The sequence below is a fragment of the Triturus cristatus genome, chromosome 11 (genome assembly GCF_964204655.1).
Source record: "Triturus cristatus chromosome 11, aTriCri1.1, whole genome shotgun sequence".
In the NCBI taxonomy this organism is placed as follows: domain Eukaryota; kingdom Metazoa; phylum Chordata; class Amphibia; order Caudata; family Salamandridae; genus Triturus; species Triturus cristatus.
This window is the reverse complement of record NC_140594.1, coordinates 307,387,594-307,414,125: the sequence shown is the minus strand read 5'-3', so window position 1 is coordinate 307,414,125 and position 26,532 is coordinate 307,387,594. Positions and strand designations below refer to the sequence as shown.

The window sequence follows — 26,532 nt, the reverse complement described above, 5'->3', positions numbered from 1 at the left end:
GTGTTCCAGGGCAGCCTGGGAGCGCGCAGCACATCCATAGAGGCCGCTGTAAGAGGAGCTCCCTCTCACACGGGATCTTCGGCGCTGGGGCTACCTCCCTCGCTCCTGCTTCTTCTTCCCTGCTCCGCGCCCCCTCCTCGCCGCCTCTCACCCCACCCGTGTGGAATGCGCTGCAGCAGAGGTGCAAGGCAGGCGCTCCCTGCTCGACACTCACCCAGCTGGAGGCAGGGACTGGGCACTCTGTGACCTGCAGGGAGCTGCGCCTTGGGGGCAGGAGGTTGAGCTGTCTGGGCGCTGTGTTGGGGCAGCTTTGCGGAGACAACAGCCTTCACTTGCTCTTCTCGCCCAGCTTCACAGCGCACCTTCGGCGCCCTACAGAGACTCTGGCGGACTGAACTGGCACCTCGAGGGAGAGAATAGGACCTGGCAGACGGCAGAAGGACCGGCTCACGTAGGAGTTCTCAACTCCTAGACCTTTGCGCATTTCATCTATTTGGACACTTTGACCACTTTGTTTTCTCCAGACGATGCGCCGCTGCCCGGTGAATCTTTCCTTGTAAACAGTCGTTCTTTTCACTGCCTGTTCAGCATGACCTGCTGAGGCCCTTCCACCCCGCACCGCGCGGCCGCTGCACAAGCCCGAGGCTGGAGTGGATGCACATCCCGATGCGAGATCCAGCCTTCACTGGGACGAGCATGGCTTACCACCCCTTCCTGCCGCACCGGGCGCCGGACTTCGCCATGAGCGCCATGCTGGGCCACCAGCCGCCCTTCTTCCCGGCCTTGGCGCTGCCCCACGGCGGGACGGCCCTCTCTCTGCCCGGCGCCCTCACTAAGCCCATCATGGAACAGCTGGTGGGGGCGGCCGAAGCGGGCATGCCGTTTTCCGCCCTGGGCCACCAGGCGGCCGCGCACCTCCGGCCGCTCAAGAGCCTGGAACCCGAGGAGGAGGTGGACGACGACCCAAAGGTGCACCTGGAAGCGAAGGATCTGTGGGAGCAGTTCCACAAGCGGGGCACAGAGATGGTGATCACCAAGTCCGGCCGGTGAGTGTCTGTCTGCTCAGAACCACTTTCTCTTTCACTTCTCCCAGCGCCTGCACTCCAAGCCTACACCCCATCGCCCACATCCACTCACTTCCCTAAACACGACTAGCAAATCTTGCACCTGCATTAGGAAAAATGTTTTCTCCTCTCCTTACCTACGCCCGCAGTGAACGGTGGTATAAAAGGGGGCAACACAACCCCGTAATTCAGACAAAATCTCGCCAGAGAGCAATTTCGCTGTATGTGCCCACAACAACCTACTAGCTTCAAAATCCCACAATACATTTCAGTTTTCTCCCTGCAGAAGGTTCGACACCTGCCACGGAATTGCCATAATTTACAGAAACGTATCGTGTGCTGTAATACACATCCGTGGGTGTCACTTACAGATTTGTCTATTGCTTTGCCCCACAAAGTTTCCTAGATCTTGCGATTGCAATTAATCTATGCAGAAAACACGAGGCGGTGCTTCGGCAGACTTCACTCGACATTATGTATTCATGAATGCTGCTTACTGGAGCAGAAGGGCATTCTAGAGGTGCCTGGTGCCAGGGCGCGAGGCACACGCCTGTTTTATGGCTCCGACTGCAGATTATTAAACGATAAACTGTCCGGGCCAGAGGTGAACATGGCCTCCGTCCTCCCCATCTGGGCGCTATTTATGCCCTGGAAGTCCGGAGGGGCCGCGTGCCCCCTTGTGTTTGTTGCTGGCATATGTTTCCTTTTAGGAAAGCATAATTGAAAGCCACATGATTGACAAAAGTAAACAGGCAGGCAGTGGCGTTCTGAGGCAGACTGAAAGGAGATGGCGGGTTCCTTCTCCTCAGCAGCTCTGGCCCCAAACGAACTGGCACGTGACGCGAGGGCACAGGTGTTCGCCCACTCGTGACACTCCAAGAAGAGTCCCCCGGAGGCACTCCTCACAAACGGGGAAACAGTACAAAGAAAAACGCTTCTGCTTAAATCTTTACATATAAAATGTTCTAAGCTGAAAGTGTGTTAAGTACAAAATAAAAATAAAAGTGATTTAAGAAGACAGCTCCAACAGATAAATGCGTGCAGGAATCAATGCCTGGCACTGTTCGAGGCCTCACATATTGTTAATCTTTTGAAGATAGATTTATTGTAACCATCCCAATTAACCCCTTCGACATTGCGACCCTGCAAACCTTTCTCGCTTTAGATACTATTTCTTGAAAAGTCCCGCGTGAGCTTTAGGCGGAAGCGTGGATGGGAGCTACAGTTCTAGAGTATTTCTTAGATTCCGAGGCCGAGACCATCCGCTGTTTGCTCCATCACAAATTGTGCAGACCCCCCTCCCCCCCGCCACGCTTCCAGTCCTCGGTCCTACTTACCTCTGCTTCCAATCCTCGGTGCTGCTTACCTCTGCTTCCAGGCCACGTGGGTGCTCATACTTACTCCTGCTTCCAGTCCCCGCATGCGTCGTTCTGCTCTGGGCCCCTGTGGTTTCTGACCCCGTTGAAGGGGTTGTCAACTCTTCGTGTGACTGCTGTCCCTGCTCTCTGCACCTCTTTGAGGGGCCTGTCGCTGGAGTCCCTGCTGCTTGCACCTCTTTGAGGGTGCTGTCGCTAGTGTCCCTGCTGCCTGCACCTCTTTGAGGGTGCTGTCACTATGGAGTCGCTGGTGCCCCTGCCTCTCTTTGAGGGTGCTGCCTGCTCCTTTTTGAGGGTGCTGTCGCTGGTATCCCTGCTGCCTGCCCCTCTTTGAGGGTGCTGTTGCTGGTGCCCCTGCCTCTCTTTGAGGGTGCTGCCTGCTCCTTTTTGAGGGTGCTGTCGCTGGTTTCCCTGCTGCCTGCACCTTTTTGAGGGTACTGTCGCTGGAGTCCCTGTTGCCTGCCCCTCTTTGAGGGTACTGTCGCTGGAGTCCCTGCTGCCTGCACCTCTTTGAGGGGCCTGTCGCTGGAGTCCCTGCTGCTTGCACCTCTTTGAGGGTGCTGTCGCTGGTGTCCCTGCTGCCTGCACCTCTTTGAGGGTACTGTCGCTGGAGTCCCTGTTGCCTGCCCCTCTTTGAGGGTGCTGTCACTGGTGTCGCTGGTGCCCCTGCCTCTCTTTGAGGGTGCTGCCTGATCCTCTTTGAGGGTGCTGTCGCTGGTATCCCTGCTGCCTGCCCCTCTTTGAGGGTGCTGTCGCTATCCCCAGCCTCTAAAGAAGAGAGTGCTGCTATCACCAGCGTCTAAACAAGAGAGTGCTGCTATCACCAGCGTCTAAACAAGAGAGTGCTGCTATCACCAGCGTCTAAACAAGAGAGTGCTGCTATCACCAGCGTGTAAACAAGAGAGTGCTGCTATACCCAGCTCTAAACAAGAGAGTGCTGCTATCTTCAGCCCCTAAACAAGAGAGTGCTGCTATCCCCAGCCCCTAAACAAGAGAGTGCTGCTATCCCCAGCCCCTAAACAAGAGAGTGCTGCTATCCCCAGCCTCTGAACATAAGAGAGTGCTGCTATCCCCAGTCTCCAACCAAGAGAGTGCTGCTATCCACAGCCTCTGAACAAAAGAGAGTGCTGCTATCCCCAGCCTCTAAACAAGAGAGTGCTGCTATCCCCAGTCTCCAACCAAGAGAGTGCGGCTATCCCCAGCCTCTGAACAAAAGAGAGTGCTGCTATCCCCAGCCTCTAAACAAGAGAGTGCTGCTATCACCAGTCTCCAACCAAGAGAGTGCTGCTATCCCCAGCCTCTGAACAAAAGAGAGTGCTGCTATCCCCAGCCTCTAAACAAGAGAGTGCTGCTATCCCCAGCCTCTGAACAAAAGAGAGTGCTGCTATCCCCAGCCTCTGAACAAAAGAGAGTGCTGCTATCCCCAGCCTCTAAACAAGAGAGTGCTGCTATCCCCAGTCTCCAACCAAGAGAGTGCGGCTATCCCCAGTCTCCAACCAAGAGAGTGCTGCTATCCCCAGTCTCCAACCAAGAGAGTGCGGCTATCCCCAGCCTCTACATGGATGAGGGTGCTGCCTGTCCGCAGCCTCTGCACGAATCAGAGTGCTGCCTGTCCCCAGTCTCTACACAGATGAGAGTGCTGCCTGTCCCCAGCCTCTACATGGATGAGAGTGCTGCTGATAGCCTGCCTCTCACTCGATATGTCGAACTGCTCACCTGCCTTTAGGGAGGTCGTTGCACTTCCACTTCCTGTCTCTTGCTGAGTTGCTTCCCCCTCTCCCTTCTTCAGACTGCTGCCTACAGCCTGTCTTTAGTTGAGAGTGCTGCACTCTCCTCCTAGCAACAGTGCTTCTCCTGAGTTGCACATTGTCTGCTTATGGAGATGGGGTGCTCATCCCTCAGTGCCTTCAGGTGAGACCCTTCCGGCAGCTGAGGGTGATACTGACCCCTGCCCGCAGCCGAGGCAGCTGCTCCCGCCTTTGTTTGGGATTATCCTCACCCGTGCACCTACGAGAGACTGCTGGTCATCCAAGCCTCCGGCGCTACTCCTCACTGCTACCTATGCTCATCCATGCCTCACTGATCGATGCTGATTCTCACCCATACCTCACTGACTGATACTGATGCTCACCCATACCTCACTGACTGATACCAATGCTCATCCATGCCTCACTGATCGATGCTGATTCTCACCCAGACCTCACTGTCTGATACTGATGCTCACCCGTACCTCACTGACTGATACTGATGCTCATCCATGCCTCACTGATCGATGCTGATTCTCACCCATACCTCACTGACTGATACTGATGCTCATCCATGCCTCAGACTGATACCGATGTTCATCCATGCCTCACTGACTGATGCTCATCCATGCCTCACTGACTGATACCGATGCTCACCCATACCTCACTGACTGATGCTGATTCTCACCCATACCTCACTGACTGATACTGATGCTCATCCATGCCTCAGACTGATACCGATGTTCATCCATGCCTCACTGACTGATGCTCATCCATGCCTCACTGACTGATACCGATGCTCACCCATACCTCACTGACTGATGCTGATTCTCACCCATACCTCACTGACTGATACTGATGCTCATCCATGCCTCACTGACTGATGCTCATCCATGCCTCTCTGACTGATACCAATGCTCATCCATGCTTCACTGATCGATGCTGAATCTCACCCATACCTCACTTACTGATACCGATGCTCACCCATACCTCACTGACTGATGCTGATTCTCACCCATACCTCACTGACTGATACTGATGCTCATCCATGCCTCACTGACTGATGCTCATCCATGCCTCTCTGACTGATACCAATGCTCATCCATGCTTCACTGATCGATGCTGATTCTCACCCATACCTCACTTACTGATACTGATGCTCACCCATACCTCACTGACTGATACTGATGCTCATCCATGCCTCACTGACTGATGCTCATCCATGCCTCACTGACTGATACCGATGCTCACCCATACCTCACTGACTGATGCTGATGCTCACCCATACCTGACTGACTGATCCTGATTCTCATCCATGCCTCACTGACTGATGCTCATCCATGCCTCTCTGACTGATACCAATGCTCATCCATGCCTCACTGATCGATGCTGATGCTCACCCACACCACTCTGGCTGATACTGATGCTCACCCATACCTCACTGACTGATACTGATGCTCATCCATGCCTCACTGACTGATGCTCATCCATGCCTCACTGACGGATACCGATGCTCACCCATACCTCACTGACTGATTCTGATGCTCATCCATGCCTCACTGACTGATACCGATGCTCATCCATGCCTCACTGACTGATGCTCATGCTCACCCATACCTCTCTGGCTGATACTGATGCTCATCCATGCCCCCCTGGCTTGCACTATTGCTCACCCCTGCCTGACACTACTGCTCCCCCATGCCTCCCTAGTTGACACTGCTGCTCACCCCTGCTTCCCTGGCTGGCACTGCTTATCACCCCTGCTTCCCTGGCTGGCACTGCTTCTCACCTCTGAATGACACTACTGTTCACCCATATCTCGGTAGCTGAAACTGCTGCTCACCCCAGCCTCCCTGGCTGACACTGCTGTTCACCCCTGCCCCTAAGATTGACACTACTGCTCACTCCTACGTCCCTGGCTGGCACTACTGCTCAACCCTACACTTCTGTTCCCCCATGTCTCACTGGCTGACACTGCTTCTCACCCCAGCCTCCCTGGCTGACACTGCTGCTCACCCCTGCCTCCTTGACTGCCACTGCTGGTCACCCAGCCCCCTTCACACTGCGGCTCACCCAGCCCTCCCTGACTGCCACTGGTGCTCACCAAGGCCTCACTGACACTGCTGCTCAACCAGGTCCCCTGACACTTCTTCTCCCCCCCTTTCTCACTAACATTGCTGCTCACCCGGCCTTACTGACTTACACTGCTGCTCACCGAGGCCTCTGACACTGCTGCTCACCCAGGCCTCCCTGACTGCCCCTGCTGCGTAACCGGGCCTCCCTGACTGCCCCTGCTGCTCACCCTTGCATCCCCGACCGCCCCTGCTGCTCACCCCTGCCTCACTAACAATGCTGCTCACCCGGCCTTACTGATTTACACTGCTGCTCACCCAGGCCTCCCTGACTTCCCCTGCTGCTTACCCGGGCCTCCCTGACTGCCACTGCTGCTCACCCCTGCATCCCCGACTGCCCCTGCTGCTCACCCAGGCCCCATGACACTTCCTCTCACTAACACTGATGCTCACCCCTGCCTCACTGACTGACAGGGCTGCTCACCCAGGCCTCTCACGCTGCTGCTTATCCAGGCCTCCCTGACTGCAACTGCTGCTGACCACTGCATCCCCGACTGCCCCAGCTGCTCACCCAAGCCCCCTGACATTGATTCTCACCCCTGCATCCCGACTGCCCCTGCTGCTCACCCAAGCCCCCTGACATTGATTCTCACCCCTGCATCCCGACTGCCCCTGCTGCTCACCCAAGCCCCCTGACATTGCTTCTCACCCCTGCATCCCCGACTGCCCCTGCTGCTCACCCAGGCCCCTGACACTGCTGCTCCCCCTGCATCCCCGACTGCCCCTGCTGCTCACCCAGATCCCCTGACACTGCCTCTCACCCCTCTCTCACTAACACTGCTGCTCGCCCAGGCCTCTGGGCGAGACCGCTGCTCCCGAGCTGAGCTTGCTGCGGCCTTGGATCCTCGTGGCCTCCATGCTCACCCACCACCTTGCCTTGCAGGAGGATGTTCCCCCCTTTTAAAGTGCGCTGCACCGGCTTGGACAAGAAGGCCAAGTACATTCTGCTGATGGACATCGTGGCGGCCGACGACTGCCGCTACAAGTTCCATAACTCGCGCTGGATGGTGGCAGGCAAGGCCGACCCCGAGATGCCCAAGCGCATGTACATCCACCCGGACAGCCCCGCCACGGGCGAGCAGTGGATGTCCAAGGTGGTCACCTTTCACAAGCTGAAGCTCACCAACAACATCTCCGACAAGCACGGATTCGTAAGTGCCCCGAGTGACTGTTCGTCCGTGTGTGTGACTGCTTCCTGTTTCGCCTCCATGTGTGTTTTCGGGGTTAGCCCTTGGCACCGCGCATTTCGCGATGGTAAATTGCATTCACTTGGGGTTCGAGGTCTGCCTTCTTTATTGTGGGCCCTTTGTTCGTTTAAACGCTGGCTCCAGCCTTGTTCCTTCAGTGTGGTTTGTCTGTGCCCACGGCTGCTGCATTTACTTTCATTTCAAACACACGAAGAGCGCAGAAGGGCTCTCGCCGGGAAATATGTTGTGGCAACCATAGGTGTCTCTGTGCACACTTTACGGTGGGGGGTTATAAGGTGCGATTTAATTTACACGGAATAGGCAGAAACATCCAGGTTAAAACGCCAATTTGTGAGAGTTGTCTCCCCCCCCCCCCCCACACCCCTCGAGTCAGGAGAGGGTTGAAGGTTTTGGACTTATTTCGACCTCCCCAAGAGCAGAAACCTGACCAATTGCTCTGATGTCCAACGCTGGCTGTGAAAAAGTCAAATACTGTAGCCAGTGTGCCTTCCCCTCCACAGACCCGATTTAATTCATCCCCAGGTGGATTTTTTCGTAAAGAAGACAAGGGCTATTACCAGACGAAAACACACATTGATTTTCCAATTTGTAAAAGCTTCCTGATGGGTTTGAAGGGCCGCATTAAAGAAATATTAATCACGGCCATGCGAAGCAAACCAGGGAGCAAACGGACAGAGCGTAAGGATGGTAGGAGGGGAAGGGCTGGGGCGGCTGACAGCTCTCCCTTAGCAGAATAAAACAACTGGTGAGGGTCCTATCAAGGGGCCCTTGGAGCTGAGCAGGGAACGCTGGCAGCTCTGGGGGTGTCTGGGTACCCGGGTGAGGGACAGGGCAGGGCGCCCACAGAATGAAATGACCGCAGTGATTTAATTACGAGATCCGATCTAAGCCAGAAGTTTGCCGGACTCACAGACTTCTCGTAAAGACGAGCTGTCAGATGACCTCGGCATATACACACGAGGAGAGTACTTCGAATATATATATATATATAACTATATATATATAACTATATATATAACTATATAGCTACAAGCTACCGCATGTGTGCGTGCGTATACACTGCCATTTGATATCATTACATATCTGCGTTTGTTTAGATATGTATGCATTTACACACACACTAATTGCATTAGCATGATCAATCTATATATATATATAATATACACACCACTGACACTAAAACTGCTCATCTCAAATGTTTATTTCTCTAGCATGGTTTTATGAATAATTAAATTAAATTGAATGTATTTTATATATAGATAGATATATATTTAAAATGACAGTGTTTGCGTGTGTGTGTGTACGTATTTGCGATGCATGAAATGATATAACACGGTAACAGTTTTGCAGGTAAAGTACATTTAGATTATATAAAATACATACATGTATTATGCAATATATAAAATGCTATGTATGTGTATGTATGTGTGTGTATATATATATATATATATATATATATATATGTATATATATATATATATAAGCAAACTCTTGCGAAGAGATTAATGCAGATATTTATGGAAAAACGTGGTTCTATGTATACACTGTTGTATGTGTGTGTTTGCATATATATGATGATGTGAAATATATATATATATAATATATATATATATTTGTAAAATACATTATGTTGAATTAAATAAATATTAAAAACTGCTAGAGACACACACATTTGCGGTGAGAAGTTTTAGAGTTTCGGCGAGGTACTATATATATAAAGAATCGGGTGAAAGGCTCACACGATTAAAGAAGAGTATTTTTAAGGACTAATGTACAGAGGCATAACTAAAAATATAGGTGTGCCATTCAAAATGGCTTACGAAAGTTTCTCAGACTCATAAAGCAAAACTACAGAAAACATGTTCGCCAAACTCGTCTTGAACTCGGAGGGCCCTTTAACTTCTGAGCCCACACCAGTTTCAGCGAACGAGAAAATGTAGTGTTGGGGTTGCTCTGGCGTATTTCTGCACTTTTTTGAGCCCATATACAAATAGTTCCACAGCAATTGGTTGCCTGCAAACACTTCTTAGACAGCACACTCGCGCTGCGCGCTAATGCGGTGACGATACACAGGCCCGCCGCTGTGCCGTCTTAGGAGCAGGGCTGGGCGGTGTGGGGAGGACTCGAGCCCGGGGCCGCCTCTTCTCAGCTCGCTTTCGCTTGTCCCCTTTGCAGACCATCCTGAACTCCATGCACAAGTACCAGCCGCGCTTCCACATCGTGCGGGCCAACGACATCCTGAAGCTGCCGTACAGCACGTTCCGCACCTACGTCTTCCCGGAGACGGACTTCATCGCTGTGACCGCCTATCAGAACGACAAGGTGAGGGGTTAGGGACCCCAGTGGGCGGGTGAGAGGGTGCACCGAGGCCTCGATGAGACGAGATCTAAGGCCACGTTCTGTCCGCTGGAAGCGGTGCTTCCGTCTATCGAAGCACTGCAGCAAAGGGGAAATAAACTTTGTTATTTTCGGAGGGCCCCAGGGAGTGCAGACGTATTCTACATTTTGAGTCACCCGGGAAGAGGGGAGGGCTGCAGTGGATGATCCGATGGTCTGAAAAGGGCAAGAAACTGTAAGATGCAAATTCATATTGTAATTTTCAAGAATGTGCAAAACAGCAGCTTGGGGTATTCGATTACTTGGTGCTTTGCGTAAGGGTGACTGTATTAATGGGACCGCAGGGTAAGGGAGCTCACATGAGATTCTTTTTTTTTTTTGTCTTTATTTTGAATTGTTTGCCGTGGGTGAGATTTTGCACGTGTAAACACAGTTTGCGAGCCATGCTCTGTGCGCGCCATAGTCTCTCAGCGCTCCTTGTTTTAACACCCGTGCCTTCTGCAACGAAAGGGGCCTGCCAACGGGTCAGAAATAAGTCGAAGCGTAGGCGCTCTCGAGCGGCCAGTAATGCGCCCACAGTTACGTGTCAGCAGGAGAGCGCGGGGGCTCCACCACACGGTCTTATTTCCTGGTTACGGCACACAAGAAAAGCGATCCGATTTAGGAGATCGGAGCCGCGCTGCATAATTTTTTAATAAACTATCTGTACTTTTCTGGGGATTTCCTGCAGGCGCGGCTGCCTCAGTGAGGTGAGCTGTGCTTGCGAGGCTGTCACCGCGGCCATATTTAGGAGAATTCCGACTCTACTAACCAAGCATAGTTGAGTTAACAAATTGATTGAGCTTGCAAAAAATCGCCTCTTTTGTGTTTTTTGTGTGGGGGGGGGGGGGGGGGGAAGAAACAACTTTTTCTGTCAACTTCATATTTTCAGGGCGAAAGAGTTGCATCTACCCTTGTGGTCTGACGGCCGTTGTAGGGGCACGTGCCTGCGGGTTGATACTGTCCCCGTGCTTAGGGACCCTGCTTCGAGGCGCCACTTTCCACGACTCCAGCTGCCGTATAAACGGAAACAAATGTTAGGCACCGAGGCGCGCGGTCTCCTGTCATAATTCAAAAAATGTTTGTTCAGTAAAACACTTTTTCTAATGAAATCAATTCGCCCTTTCCCTGGCAGGCAATTTCATTACCGGGAAAAGTTTACGGCGACTATAATGCGTTTATCCATAATTGAGGCGTTATGAAATGTTTAGATTAAAGCTTAAATTTAAGAGATGGGGAGTCCTAATTGCGCCGTTCCATTTAATGCCCATTACTCAGTGTAAGCAGATTAACTGCGGGCAGGTAAATCACGGCCATTAATTGCCTCGGAAGTGAGATCTCCTGACATAGTGGAGATTAATACGAGTGAGAGTCATCTAGGGGGCAGAGATGGTGTATGCCAACGCTGGGTCTTTTTAAATGAATGTGTGTCTTCCGTTTTTTTGTGGGATTATGCGAGCATTCCGGTTTTGTGTTTTAAAATTCCTGGGTTCTGTTCCTGCTCCGAGATACTGCTCGGAGATAAAAAATGGCTATTTTTTCAACCATAAGGTGAAAGCCGGACCTGACCCCTCTTCCCTCTTTCTTTCAGATAACCCAGTTAAAAATCGACAACAATCCCTTCGCCAAGGGCTTTCGTGACACAGGCAACGGCAGGCGAGAGAAGAGGTGAGCTCGGGGGAGAGCAACGTATTCCAAGAGCCTGTTCCACCCTCCAAAAAACAACCCCCCCCCACACAGCTATGTGGCGGACGCTGTGCAGCCCCGCCCCCACCTAAGGAGACCTCGGGACGGGGCAGACATTGCAAGGCATGGCGGTGTTGGTGTGGAAGGCGGTGCACTTGCCCCTGTGTTTGTGTCCTCGTGTCCAGAGAGGCTTTGTAGATAGGAAAGGCCGTCAATTCCACGGAGCGCTGCGGGAGGAGCCCTCGCCTCCCTTTTCCATATAGGCTGTGTTTATGTATGTATAGGAAAGGCCGTACAGTATCACTCTTCGCTGCGGGATGCCCCCCCACCCTATTGCCCCCTCTTCCATGTCCATATAGGCTGTGTGTAGCGGAAAGGCCATATAATTCCACTGTGCGCCGTGGGGTGGCTCTCCACCGCTGCTGTGAATATTTGTTTTAACAAAGAAGGAAACTTTTTACAGTGCTAATCCATTTCAGCGTCATATAATTCCCATTGGTTTAAAGAAGTAACTATTTGAAAAAATTCGTGACTCAGTCCCAGCTGTTTCTAGCTTTCACTCCCCCACACCCCCAATCACCTTTGGACACACGCCGCTCCGCGTGCTTTAATTAACATTATTATAACACCCAGTGGTATAGCACGGGGGCCATGGTGCCTGACGCAAGCTCAGAAAATGTCTCCCTTCACCCCCAAGTTAGGTAAGAAACCCAACCATAGCTGGGTGCAAATGGCGCTCACACTCTCGAGCCCTGGTGCCACTTCACCTGCTGTACCATCAACAGGTACGACCCTGCTTCCCTTTTTTACATGCTTATTAAAAAAAAATCGGAAACGAAAACAGATGGTTTACAAGCCCTGCTGTCAACGCCTTAAATTGGTTTAAGAAAAGGAATGCTACAGAAACTTTCTAGGAACTGGCTTTCTAGCTATTATTGAAAGCTGCCAATTTGGGGCCTAGAGTTTTATGTTCTGTAATAATCAGACTAATTGAAAAGGTGTAAAAAAATGCATAAAAAGGTTATATTAGTCACTGATTTCGAGGGAAGAAATCCTTCCTGGTCAGTCTAAGCCCGGAACAGATCTGTTCCTTTTGGTGCTGGCACTGTACTTGGGATGGTAGCGGTGAAGCTGTTTGTTGCATGTGCACAACCCATGATGTAACAACCATGTTGTGTTCACAGGAAGCAACTGACCCTGCAGTCTATGAGGGTGTACGAAGACCACCAGAAAAAAGACACTGCAACTTCTGACGACTCGTCCAGTGAGCAGCCCTCCTTCAAATGCTTCGCCCAGCCTTCATCCCCCGCCATCTCCACTGTGGGCACCTCCACTCAGAAAGGTGAGTCCCAAAATGTACACCCTATAACTCTTTAAGGTAGCTCCTTCCCCCAAAATTGGAACCTTGAATGCTCTTCCTGTTTACTCAAAAAGTAGAGTGCCCAGCCAGTCCATCCTGGCAAAGTGTCCGCTTCCCATTCCCACAATAAGTGACCCCTTCCCATTCATCCCGATAAGTGACCTCTTCCCATTCACTCCATAAGTGACTCTCTTTCCATTCACTCCATAAGTGACTCTCTTTCCATTCACTCCCATAGGTAACCCCCTCCCATTCACTCCATAGATGACCCTCTCCCATTCACTCCATTAGTGACCCCTTTCATATTCACGCCCATAGGTGACCCCTTTCCATTCACTCCATAAGTGACCCCTTTCCATTCACTCCATAAGTGACCCCTTTCGAATTCGCTCCCATTGGTGATGAACCCTTCCCATTCACTCCATAAGTGATCCCTTCCCATTCACTCCATAAGTGACCCCTTTCCAATTCACTCCCATAGGTGACCCCCTCCCATTCACTCCATAGATTACCCCTTCCCATTCACTCCATTAGTAACTGACCTCTTTCCATTCACTCCATAGGTGACCTCTCCCTATTCACTCCATAGGTGACCCCTTCCCATTCATTGGAACAATGACCACTTCCTGTTCACCCAGCCGTCCTCTTAGACATGTTGCCTGTTCTGTTACTGGCACAGAACTGTGCACCGAGAGCCCTCCCTGGAGCCTGTATCTGCACCATCTCATGTCGAGCAGGCGATTGAGTGCTATTATTTCTTTATTTTCATATAGAAACCATTTTTGAGCGGGATCGGGAAAGGCCATGCGCACTCTCAGATGCTGGGTGACTCTTCTAAAGAAGGGGTCGATTTCCCTTTAAACATCCGCCGTGGTCTCTATGTTTATTTATGTGGTAGCAGTGGTTGTCCACTGCTGATAACGAGGCTTGACGGTAATTGTTGGGACGATTAGTATCTGCAGGCTCGACTGTGAGTCTATCTGCAAGAGCCAGTGTGTGTGTGTCACCCACGAGTCTGCAAAGAACGATTTAATGTGTTTAGTAATAATTCGGCAAACAGATAGCTTTAATTCGGGGGGGAAACGTGTTTGAAACAATTAGATTGCCCAAATATGTATGTAGAATATTATAACATCTATTTAGAAAAAGTGTGTGGTATTTTATCATTGCTTCACTACCGTTTATATCTCATTTGGGAAGCCCTATTTGTTGGTCTGCGCGCACTAATGAACAACATGCCCAATAGCGCCTTTTTCTAGGCCCGAGAGGGACGGAAGAGGGTTCTCAGGGTGTCTGGTGAGGGTTTAAGCGCTCGGGTGAGCCCTCCTCTGCTAGGGGTACTGAATCCGTACCACGGGAGAGTGGGCTCAGGGTTTCACAAGAGTTTAGGCGTTCGTGTGAGCCCTCTCCGTTAGGGTTTCGGTGCCCGTGTGAGGGGAGATGGGTCTCCGTGTGTTCTACTAGGGTTTTCGCGTTTGGGTGAGCTCTCTCTGTTAGTGGCACGGTGCCCGTGTGACGGGAAGCGGGTCTCGCGGTGCGCCATGAGGGTTTTCGCGTTTGGGTGAGCTCTCTCTGTTAGTGGCACGGTGCCCGTGTGACGGGAGACGGGTCTCAGGGGGTGACACGAGGGTTTAAGGTTTCGGGTGGGCCCTCTCTGCTAGGGGTACGGTGTCCGTGTGACTGGAGAGGTGTTGCAGAGGGTGACACGGGAGTTTAAGGGTTCGGGGGGGGGGGGGCTCTCCGTTAAGGTTTCGGTGTCCGTGTGACTGGTCTCCGGGTGTTCCACGAGGATTTGAGCGTGCGGATGAGCTCTCTCTGTTAGGGGTACGGTGCCGTGTGACAGGAAGAAGGTCTCGAGGTGCGCCATGAGGGTTTACGCGTTCGGGTGAGCTCTCTCTGTTAGGGGCACGATGCCCTTGTGACGGGAGAGAGGGGTCTCAGGGGGTGACACGAGGCTTTAAGGTTTCGGGTTGGCCCTCTCTGTGAGGGGTATGGTACCCATGTGACGGGAGAGGGGTCTCAGGGTGTGACACGAGGGGTTAAGGGTTTGGGTGGGCCCTCTCTGTGATGGGTACGGTGCCCGTGTGACCGGAGGCTGTTATTTTTCCCAGTTTGCCAAGATGTGCCTGGGTGTCCTCTGCAGCCAATCGCTAAAGCGTTACATGTGTTCATTCCTTTCAGCCTCGAGCCACAGTGAAGAGGAGAGCGACTCGGACAGCAAAGACGACCCCATCCTGGAGACCCAAGAGTCGAGCAAGATCTCCACCACCACCAGGGAGGAGCCGCGGGAGAGGGCCAGCCCCGCCAAAGGTCACCACCCCTACCTCTTGGACTCGGGGAGCAGCCGGAGCCGGGAGCACGGCAGCAGGACTGGCAAGAGCTCCCCGGACTCCAGGCACAGCCCCGGCACCATCTCGTCCAGCACCCGCTCCCTCCACACCGACGACCTCCGGAGCCCCACCCGGGACCCTCCCAAGGCAGAGGAGCCCAGGCTGCACCCCAAGGAGCCCTTCGCCCCCCTGTCGGTGCAGACGGACAGCAGCTCTCACTTGAGCCAGGGACACATGCAGAGCCTGGCCTTTCCCCACGCCCTGGCCGGCCAGCAGTTCTTCAACCCCATGGGCGGCGGCCACCCTCTCCTGCTACACCCCAGCCAGTTCGCCATGGGCGGGGCCTTCTCCAGTATGGCAGCCGGGATGGGCCACCTGCTGGCCTCGGTGTCCGGGGCCTCGGCAGGCGTCAGCGGCTTGGACAGCACGGTGATGGCGACAGCAGGCCAGGGACTGTCCGGGGCCTCGGTGGCGGCGCTGCCCTTTCACCTCCAGCAGCAGGTGCTGGCCTCTCAGGTATTCCATCTTATCTATCTTAGGTCGCATCACTCCTGCACAGCAGCGTCCTGACCTCTAGCACGGCTGCACTAATCACCTTCATTTTCTGTTCCCTTTTCACTAGTATATGTTTCCAGCCAGCCTCAGTATAATATTAACAGCAGACCCTAGCAGCCACCGTTTTCCACAGTGGGTGTTATATGCAGTCTCAGTGAACCCCTCTGAATGCGATGCATTATTTTCAGATAGTTTATGCAATGTCCACCTGTCCCTCTGGCTGTCAAATGTAGCCACATCTTTGTGTACAAAATTAGTGCTCCAAAGCCATATCACATGTACTTTGCTCTTGCTTTGCCCACAAATTGAATCTCTGTTTATGTTTTTACAAAAGTAGAAGAATATGACATGAGATGAGTCGAGGCCGAGGCCTTATGAGTGCAGACTCTGGGACTCACTGATGCTGCCTGACTTTACAGTGTGTGTGTGTGTGTGTGTGTGTGGGGGGGGGTCTTTAGATGCATTTCTCACCCCTCTGAGACTTACTGCTCTGTCTGCCTTTACAGTTGCGACGGGGTGGGGGGGGGGGGCTAGAGTTTTGGGAGGGGTCTGCACTCCTCACCCCTCTGGGACTCACTGCTGCTGTCTGCCTTTACAGTGTGTGTGTGTGTGTGGGGGGGGGGTCTTTAGATGCATTCCTCACCCCTCTGAGACTTACTGCTGCTGTCTGCCTTTCCAGTAGGGAGGGGGGGATCTTGAGTTCGTGGGGGGAGGAGGTCTGCACTCCTCATCCCCCTGGGGTTCACTGCTTCTGTCTGCCTTTACACTGGGAGATCTGGAGTGTGGGGGGGGGGGGGTGTTGAGAGATCTGCATCTATCACCCCTCTGGGACTCACTGCTGCTATCTGCCTTTACAATGGGGGGGTCCTGCATTCCTCCACACGCTGGGACTCACTGCTGCTGTCTGCCTTTACAGTGGGGCTCGTGAGAAGGGGGGGGGGGGGGGTCTGCATTCCTCACCCCTCTGGGACTCACTGCTGCGGGTTGCCTTTACAGTGGGGAGATCTTGAGATGGTGGTCTGCATTCCTCACCTCTCTGGGACTCACTGCTGCTGGTTGCCTTTGCAGTGGGTGGATCTTTAGATGGGGAGGGAGTTGCATTCCTCACCTCTCTGGGACTCACTGCTGCTGTCTGCCTTTACAGTGGGGCTCGTGAGAAGGGGGGGGGGGTCTGCATTCCTCACCCCTCTGGGACTCACTGCTGCGGGTTGCCTTTACAGTGGGGAGATCTTGAGATGGTGGTCTGCATTCCTCACCTCTCTGGGACTCACTGCTGCTGGTTGCCTTTGCAGTGGGTGGATCTTTAGATGGGGAGGGAGTTGCATTCCTCACCTCTCTGGGACTCACTGCTGCTATCTGCCTTTACAATGAGGTATCTGGAGAAGTGGGGGGGGGTCTGCATTCCTCACCCCTCTGGGACTCACTGCTGCGGGTTGCCTTTACAGTGGGGAGATCTTGAGATGGTGTTCTGCATTCCTCACCTCTCTGGGACTCACTGCTGCTGGTTGCCTTTGCAGTGGGTGGATCTTTAGATGGGGGAGGGAGTTGCATTCCTCACCTCTCTGGGACTCACTGCTGCTATCTGCCTTTACAATGAGGTATCTGGAGAAGTGGGGGGGGGTCTGCATTCCTCACCCCTCTGGGACTTACTGCTGCTGGTTGCCTTTATAGTGGGTGGATCTTTAGATGAGGGGAGGGGGGGTGCATTTCTCACCTCTCTGGGACTCACTGATGCTAGTTGCCTTTACAGTGAGGAGATCTTGAGATGGCAGAGGGGGTGCATTCCTCACCTCTCTGGGACTGAGTCCTCACTGCTGCTGTCTGCCTTTACAATGGGGTATCTGGAGAAGGGGGGGGGGGGTCTGCTTTCCTCACCCCTCTGGGGCTCACTGCTGCAGGTTTCCTTTACAGTGGGGAGATCTTGAGATGGTGGTCTGTATTCCTCACCTCTCTGGGACTCACTGCTGCTGGTTGCCTTTTACAGTGAAGAGACCTTGAGATGGGGGGAGGGGGTGCATTCCTCACCTCCCTGGGACTTACTGCTGCTGGTTGCCTTTACAGAGGGGGTCTGCATTCCTCACCCCTCTGGGACTCCCTGCTGCTGTCTGCCTTTACAGTGTTGAGATCTTGAGATGGGGGATCTGCATTCCTCACCTCTCTGGGACTCACCGCTGCTGGTTGCCTTTACAGTGGGTGGATCTTTAGATGAGGGGGGAGGGAGTTGCATTCCTCACATCTCTGGGTCTCACTGATCCTATTTGCATTTACAGTGAGGAGATCTTGAGATGGGGATGGGGTGCATTCCTCACCCCTCTGGGACTCACTGCTGCTATCTGCCTTTACAATGAGGTATCTGGAGAAGTGTGGGGGGGGGGTCTGCATTCCTCACCCCTCTGGGACTCACTGCTGCGGGTTGCCTTTACAGTGGGTGGATCTTTAGATGAGGGGGGGAGAGTTGCATTCCTCACCTCTCTGGGACTCACTGATGCTATCTGCCTTTACAGTGAGGAGATCTTGAGATGGGGGAGGGGGTGCATTCCTCACCCCTCTGCGACTCACTGCTGCTGTCTGCCTTTACAGTGTGGAGATCTTGAGATGGGGGATCTGCATTCCTCACCTCTCTGGGACTCACTGCTGCTGTCTGCCTTTACAATGGGGTATCTGGAGAAGGGGGTGGGGGGGGTGGGTCTGCTTTCCTCACCCCTCTGGGACTCACTGCTGCAGGTTGCGTTTACAGTGGGGAGATCTTGAGATGGTGGTCTGCATTCTTTACCTCTCTGGGACTCACTGATGCTAGTTGCCTTTACAGTGAGGAGATCTTGAGATGGCGGAGGGGGTGCATTCCTCACCTCTCTGGGACTGAGTCCTCACTGCTGCTGTCTGCCTTTACAATGGGGTATCTGGAGAAGGGGGGTGTGCTTTCCTCACCCCTCTGGAGCTCACTGCAGCAGGTTGCCTTTACAGTGGGGAGATATTGAGATGGTGGTCTGCATTCCTCACCTCTGTGGGACTCACTGCTGCTGGTTGCCTTTTACAGTGAAGAGATCTTGAGATGGGGGAGGGGGTGCATTCCTCACCTCCCTGGGACTTACTGCTGCTGGTTGCCTTTACAGAGGGGGTCTGCATTCCTCACCCCTCTGGGACTCACTGCTGCTGTCTGGCTTTACAGTGGGGAGATCTTGAGATAGGGGTTGCATTCCTCACCTTTCTGGGACTTGCTGCTGTTGTCTGCCTATACAGTGGAGAGATCTTGAGCTGGTGGGGGGGGGGGGGGGGGTTGCGTTGCATTCCTCACCTCTCTGTGACTCAGTGCTGCTGGTTGCCTTTACATTGTGTAGATCTTGAGATGGGGGGGGGAGGGTCATTCCTCACCTCTCTGGGACTCACTGCTGCTGTCTGCCTATACAGTGGGGGCACCTAAGTTCGAACCTGCACTTCTCAGTACAGTTTCCCTGTATGAGCCACCTGTGGAAGAGAGCTAAGCAAGGCCCATCGCAAGGCAGCACACAACAATAACTGCCCTTCCATCACTCATGACCCAACCAGCCTCTTTCGTCTATATGTCTTAATCACTTTTTTTTGCAAACTTTTAGTCTGCCCTCTGGCAGGGTAAATCACTGCGAACCTATAATGTTTTACTGATTTACGGGGGGAGCCTGGGGGGGGGCATGTATATACCATCTTGTTCTATCTGAGACTGCTGTACATGGGCGCACTCCACATTCCCAGTAGGGTGGGCCTGATTTGTGACTGGTTCTGCCCTGTCCCATCCCAGACCTGTCCGTTGCTTTTCTATAGGACTGCCAGGTACGGCTGATAGCATATAGATGCAGTGTGTGAGAGGATTATTTACATGTATGTGTTTTGGCTGATAGCAGATAGATGCTGTGTGTGAGAGGACCATCTACATGTATGTGCTTCGGCTGATAGCAGATAGATGCTGTGTGTGAGAGGATCATCTACATGTATGTGCTTCGGCTGATAGCAGTTAAGTGCAATGTGCGGAGGATCATTTACATGTATGTGCTTCGGCTGATAGCAGATAGGTGCTGTGTGTGGGACTATTATTTACATGTATGTGTTTCGGCTGATAGCAGATAGGTGCTGTGTGTGACAGGATCATTTACATGTATGTGCTTCTCTTGCAGGGCCTGGCCATGTCTCCCTTCGGGGGCCTCTTCTCCTACCCTTACACCTACATGGCGGCGGCAGCGGCGGCGTCGACGGCGGCGGCGGCAGCGGCCTCCAGCTCGGTGCACCGACACCCCTTCCTGAACGCCGTGAGGCCCCGGCTGAGGTACAGCCCCTACTCCGTCCCGGTGCACCTCCCGGACAGCAGCAGCGGCCTGCTCTCCACGGCCCTGCATGGAGTGCCCAGCAGCAGCACGCTCCTGGAGGCCAAGGCAGCCCACCTGGCCCCCAGCCCCTCCTCGGGTACTCTGGACTCGGGCTCTGAACTGACCAGCAGGTCGTCCACGCTGTCCTCGGTGTCCTTGTCGCCCAAACTGGGGCCCGACAAGGAGGCGAGCAGCGAGCTGCAGAGCATTCAGCGCCTTGTGAGCGGGCTGGAGCCCAAGGACAGAGCCCGCAGCAGCTCCCCGTGAGCGGCCAGTCCCTGCCAACCTCTCACCCGGGACGAGGGGCTCGCGGGAAACTCGGCTGCATCACCCCTCCATGCCCACCCTCTACCCAGGACGACGGGCCTCCTGGGCAACTGTGCTCGTACCGCCCCTCCGTGCCAATCACTCCTCCAGGAAGAGGGATTACATGCAAAGAGGAGATGGTATGTGAACGGTGCCTCCCAGTTCTTACTCCCAACCAAGCTCCTTCACCCAGGAAGAGGGTGCACACGGGCAACTGCTTTCATTACTCCTCCATGCCAACTTCTCACCAGGAAGCCTGTGCTTGCATTACTCCTCCATGCCAATCTATCACCCAGGAAGAGGGGCACCTGGGCAGCTGTGCTGGCATCACCCCCACCGTGCCTACCACTCTCCAGGAAGACGGATTACCGATGAAGAGGAGATGGTATGGAAATGGTGCCCCCTAATATACCCCTCCCAACCAAGCTCCTTTACCCAGGAAGAGGGGCGCGTGGGGCACTGTGCTTTCATTACTCCTCCATGCCAACCTCTCACCAGGAAGACTGATTGCATTACTCCTTCATGACAATCTATCACCCAGGAAGGTGGGCACCTGTGCAACTGTGCTTGCATTACTCCTCCGTGCCAAGCTCTCGCACAGGGAGAGAGACACCTGGAAAACTGTTGTTGACTTTACCTCTTAATTCCAACCTCTCACCCTGGCAGAGCGGCACGCGGGCCTCACTGTCAACCTCACACTGAGAAGAGGTCACCCCGGGGCAATGGAAGCCCAGAGTTCTCTCCATGGCACCCTGGCACCAAGAGAGAAGTGGACACGAGCAGCGAGCCCTCGTTCCAGAAGCACTTTGTTTTTCCCTTGTACTAAGAGCTCGGCTCACATCTGTTACCCCCAAAATGTGTCTCTGTCTGTTTAGAAGTATGCTGATGCCACAGAGCTAATGTCAGTAGTTCCTGAGTGGAAAGGAAGCCATACCCCCCTCCCACGTGAGGGGCCACTAGGGCCTTGAATGCTGGGGGTGTGGACCGACCTGTGCTCTGGAGCAGTTCTGGGGCACAGTAACAGTGTGGTGCAGATAGGTGCCTTGGCAACATGTGAACACTACACACCCTCACTCACGCGCACACACTTCATCTACTCACCAAGGGGACACTGAAATATTTTGGGCTACCTGGGTGCCCTTCTGAGGCCAGAAAAGCCTGTAAAGAAACAGTGGCTTATTTACAAGCCCCTTGCGCGCCCATACCTCACTATTTCCCCCATATTCAGGCACCGACGGCGCAAGGGGCTTGTAAATAAGCCCCACAAACTGTGGTGTCCAGTTTCCACTGATCACATCGAACTGACTTCGCACTTTTCTACCTGGCAGGGAGCTGGAACCACATACCTCGTGACACACACACACACCTTCCATGTTGTGGAGAATACACGCCTCTGGCAGAGGATGGTATGTGGAGTAGTATACTTGCTTCAACACATCCCTTTCACTGGTAGCTTTGCAGGCCGGGCATTAACGCAGAAGATAACATCAGGCCAATATTGGCATCAGTTACACTACACAGCCTTCCCGTGCCGCCTTGTCAGGCCCTCTCTGCTCACTCCGTATGTCTGCTGGGGTTCCTGAAGCACACAGCACTTGTACAATCACTGGCACAGACACGGTGGGGGCCGCAGAAGACTATGGAAACACCTTTGTAACACTGCTGGTGCAAGGGGCCTGGTGCAACGAGGCACGTGTAACAAATATTTATGGTAATGGACATTGATTTTAACATACGTGAATGGGTGTGCCCCTGCACACCTTTAAAGCCACACCTTCGGCGAGGTTAACTACAGACACAGATGACTTGGAGAACACTTTTCTTTCCAAAGCTGCTAATTCCATTCTCTTTCAACACACCTAATGTATGCAGAATATTTAAGTCGTGGGACACCCGCATGAGAATAAAATACAAACAGCAGGCAATGTATTCACCATTTACTGGTGTCCAATTTATGAAGGCGTTGAAACAGCCCATATAGCTCCTAGAAGAGGAACGGTGCATACAATTATTTTGGGCGCGCTACCGTCCCCACTCTCCCCTAGTTCAAGAGACGCTTTGTCTTTCTATAGCATTGTGATGTTCCGAGAGCCACTGTATGGCCTGTGCATGCTGCAGGGTGGCGGGTTTCCTTTCTCATTGCTTGTCCCAGGCCCTGGGAACGTACTCCCTGCCCCGTTTCTAGTTTCTGCTCTCTTCTCACCTAACTATTCTCAGTTCTCACCTTCACCCAACAAGTGACATTAGAAATGTTTCAGACAAAAAGTGAAGAAGTCTTTTTCTGGGCGCTGCCCTGGTATATTTGCAGACGCTTTTCATACTTTCCACATTTCTGTTAGCCTATCGCAATAACAAGATTTTAAAACACACAGGAAGGCAGAGGTTCTAATAAAAACAAAGTATTTATTGTAATTATTTGATATCTACTGTAAATACGTGAATTATTAACACTCGGACGTACACTTTAATTTATTGATCCTGTATATATCTGTAAATACGGTTTCTGCTGTTTCTTTCCCCTCAGTCATTTTCATTTCAAACGCATTCAAGGTAGACCACTGCAGGGAAGGGAGGCCGCCACTTGTGTGTCGGGGCTGATTCTAGTGTGTGTTCAGTCCCCACAACCCAACAGTTCAATCACTGCAGAAAGAGCCCCCCGACGACCAGCGCCACCCGTAGCTGTTTACGGCCACGTCAAAGGCCCCCGTCCATCTGGAAGTATGAAACAGCAACGCGACAAGGGACGTGAAGAAGAGTGGGCTCTCCTTTTCAGAGTGTTTGAAATGGGTCCTTCTGGTGTTGTTCGTTGTGTTGTGTTCTGTTTTGAGTTGCTGCAGAAGATCATAACCGGGTGAGGCAGGAGGTTTGAGCTGGCAAAATAAATGCAACATGAAGGTATATGTTATGTTTTAAAAAATGTCGAGAAATCTCAGTTTCATGTATATATATTTTTTCTTCAACGTCGCTGAGTTTCAATAAATTTTTATTGAAATATGTATGACTTGTGCCATTGAATATTTTGTTGGTGTTTTTGATTTTGATGCCGTGGCCATCGTCGTTTGTTATTAATATTTTTGTAATGATAAACACATTAATTTGCTGTGGACCCAGAAAAATGTGTATTTGGGTGGAATACAGAGGTGGACGGGGACGAGAAGCGGTGTGTTAAACAACACTGGAAACAATAGCAAAATATACAATTTCTCAATCGGAGGCAGTGGTCGAGCTTACAAAGGTATCACCTTTTATGCTTGGAAACGCCATAAATAAATGGATTTAAACTGGTGAATTCTGGAATTGGCGTTTTTGAGACCACCCCACGATATAAAAAGAATTCGGACCAAATTTGAAAGTTCCGAAATAATGGGAAAAAAATAATATTCGTGTTAGGGCTGTCTTTTTAACGATATGCCCATTGCCTCACCTATAATACAGATCTAGAGTCCGGCACTGTGTATCGAAAACGTTTTAAATTATACATTCCCGCGTGAAATTATGTTGTGGGTTCTCTGTAAACAGGTGGTAGTTAAAAAAAAAAGTAACTTTTCTAAAAGCCGTCTCCATTTCAGGAACAAGGATTTGCCGGTTCTTGCCGACGCTTTAGCATGGCGTCGAGGCAGTAAGACCGCCGCAATTTGTTCTAAAAAATAATTTAAATTCTGAAATGCTGTTGCGAGATAAAATCAGTTTATTGGTCGCCCTCCAAACTATGCTCCCTGCTGTGGGTTTTAATCCTCAGATCGCGTCTTTGTCGCGGGTTTTCCCCCCGGAAAACTGGCTATGGACCGTGAAACACTAAACTTGTAGCAGAAATATCTAACGAAAATTCAAGGTAAAAGGGGCAGCTCGGAGACAGGTTTATATCTCTGCGGGCTTAGAGAGGGCGTTGCTTAAGACATGAGAATGTCACTAGGACTCTGTGCAGATAGGCACCGAGAAAACAACTCTCCCGAAAAGAGTCAGTCATTCTTCCGAGTTGGAAATCCCTTCTGCGGGCCGTGCCCAGCTAGGTGAACACAGGTCTGCAGGTATCACAGTGACCCGGAAACCTCGGCGGTAACACCCCCTTCAAGACCAAGAAGCGTTGTCATTCAGCCTCACAGACAGCCAAACTCACCCCAAGCAAAGAAGGCTGCGCGGCTGCCTTCAAAGCGCCATCAAAGCACAAGAGCCGCGCAATTGTCTTTTACCCAAGCACGATGTGTTTAATAGGAGTTTCAAACTGCACGCTGTAAATGCTGATATGTGCTTTAGCCATAAAGGCGAGCATTACCTTTAACCAGAGTTCCCCAAGTAATGTTTTATTTTTAAGTGAATGCGAGAATTGTGAAACCATGTAATTCAGGGACAGGGCTCTTGTGTTAGGTAGTAACTAGAATCCGAGCATGAGTTTAGTCGCCATCTTAGAACGGGAAGTTCGGGCCACCCTTTCTTGCTTCTGTGTACTTTTAACATGCCTACCAAGTGTTCTGTTTCCTCTGTCTGTCTCTCTTTAAATATATACATATATAAATAACACACCTGGGGACTTCGGAAAACAATGCTTAATGCCTAGAATATTCAATTCTCCAGAATCACTTTGCCCCTACTTATAAGGCCTAGTTACTGAGATTTTACCTCGCTCCACAAATTGAACCCCGTGTTCTAGTTGTGTTTACAATATTCTCTTTGGCCACATTGGTAATAGTAATTGTGTTTATAACGAGTTAACTACCCCTGGCCAGGCGTCAAAGCGCTTTTCTCAAGCTACTCTGGAACCCCAAAAGGATAAAATGATTAGTGGTGCGGATCTACCACAATCATATATATATATATATATATATATATATATATATATATATATATATATATATATATATATACACTCACAGAGATAGATAGATAACGATGACAACTATAATAAAAGAATAACATCAGAAGTTACATTTACAGATCCTGCCCCATCATGCCAGTCTCACTCCTCCACGAGTGGTGTGTAAGTGTTTGTGTGTGATGTTTACTTACACGCACTGTTTAACATGCACAGCTAAAGGCATTTCTTATGCATTGTTCTCCTATTGGAAGAAGCAGAGTGGGTAAATAAGGCCTGGCCCTTGGTGCAGAACAAGTGATTATGTGAATTCAATGCACGCTCTTGTGAAATATGCAATTACAAATTTAGTGGCACATGGGTATTCACATTGAACATGCATTTCGTGTATCAGAGGCAGGCAGGGAACTGTGTGATAGGTATGCGCGCATGGTTATGTTTTGCTACCAGCAGGCCAGTACTTAAGAGAAAGGAGAGGGGAACACACACCGAAGCAGGGCAGTATGAAATAAGTAGTGTAGAGCAGTGGTTCCCAATCTTTCGACTTCTGGGGACCCCCACTTAATTATTACTGCAATCCAGGGACCCCAACTGAATCATTATTCGAATCCGGGGACCTCCCATGAGTCATTACTGGAAGTTGGGGACCCCGGCCTAAGCAATGTTGATGATTTGAACCACTAAACAATGCACAAAAATACAAAAAAAAGCATTCATCAAACAAATACACAAATTACACTTTTTATTTAATTAGAACACATATGAATAAAAAAGACATCAAAATGTAATTTTAATAGAATGGTTGAAGTTTTTCTAAATTCAATTGAGGCCACTCATCTCCATACTATATTCAGTTTGATACACTTGCACCGCTCCCACAAATGAATCTGAGGATACTAATTTAATTTTTAGCCTCCCATTTCAAATTCCTTCACATTTACAGTACGTTTTAAAATGTTCAATTGTAAGTTTAGCATCTTTATATATCTACACTTTATTAATCTGTTAATATTATTTGATTTGCAAAGTAGTCGCGGACCCCCAGAGGAGGCTTCATGGACCCCCAGATCCCAGTTTGGGAATCACTGGTGTAGAGAATGTGCTCTAAGGGCTAGGTCGGTGGTCATCGGGTTCGAGTCTAGAGCTCAACATTCTGGGCAATCACTTAATCTCCCCATGCCTCAAAACAATGCGTCTGCCTGTAATGTAACTGGTGCTCAAGTAAAGCGCTCTGATACCTTGGGGTC

The 26,532-nt window shown here is 51.4% G+C and overlaps 1 protein-coding gene across 2 annotated transcripts; it reads left to right on the top strand.

Annotated features, from left to right (window-relative positions):
* On the top strand, positions 1 to 23,471 carry TBX3 (T-box transcription factor 3). 2 transcript variants are annotated; one of them, XR_014970925.1, is made up of 8 exons: positions 1 to 1,046; positions 7,201 to 7,468; positions 9,701 to 9,847; positions 11,493 to 11,569; positions 12,772 to 12,929; positions 15,129 to 15,793; positions 19,981 to 21,631; positions 21,720 to 23,471. XR_014970925.1 is itself a non-coding variant. In XM_085636209.1 (7 exons), the coding sequence occupies exons 1-7, from the start codon at positions 655 to 657 to the stop codon at positions 20,434 to 20,436; spliced, it is 2,163 nt and encodes a 720-aa protein (XP_085492335.1). In that variant the 5' UTR covers positions 61 to 654; the 3' UTR covers positions 20,437 to 23,471. The 2 variants fall into 2 exon arrangements, 1 of the variants encoding a protein (XP_085492335.1); XM_085636209.1 differs by having other exon boundaries at positions 61 to 1,046; positions 19,981 to 23,471.
* The last annotated feature ends 3,061 nt before the right edge of the window (positions 23,472 to 26,532 follow it).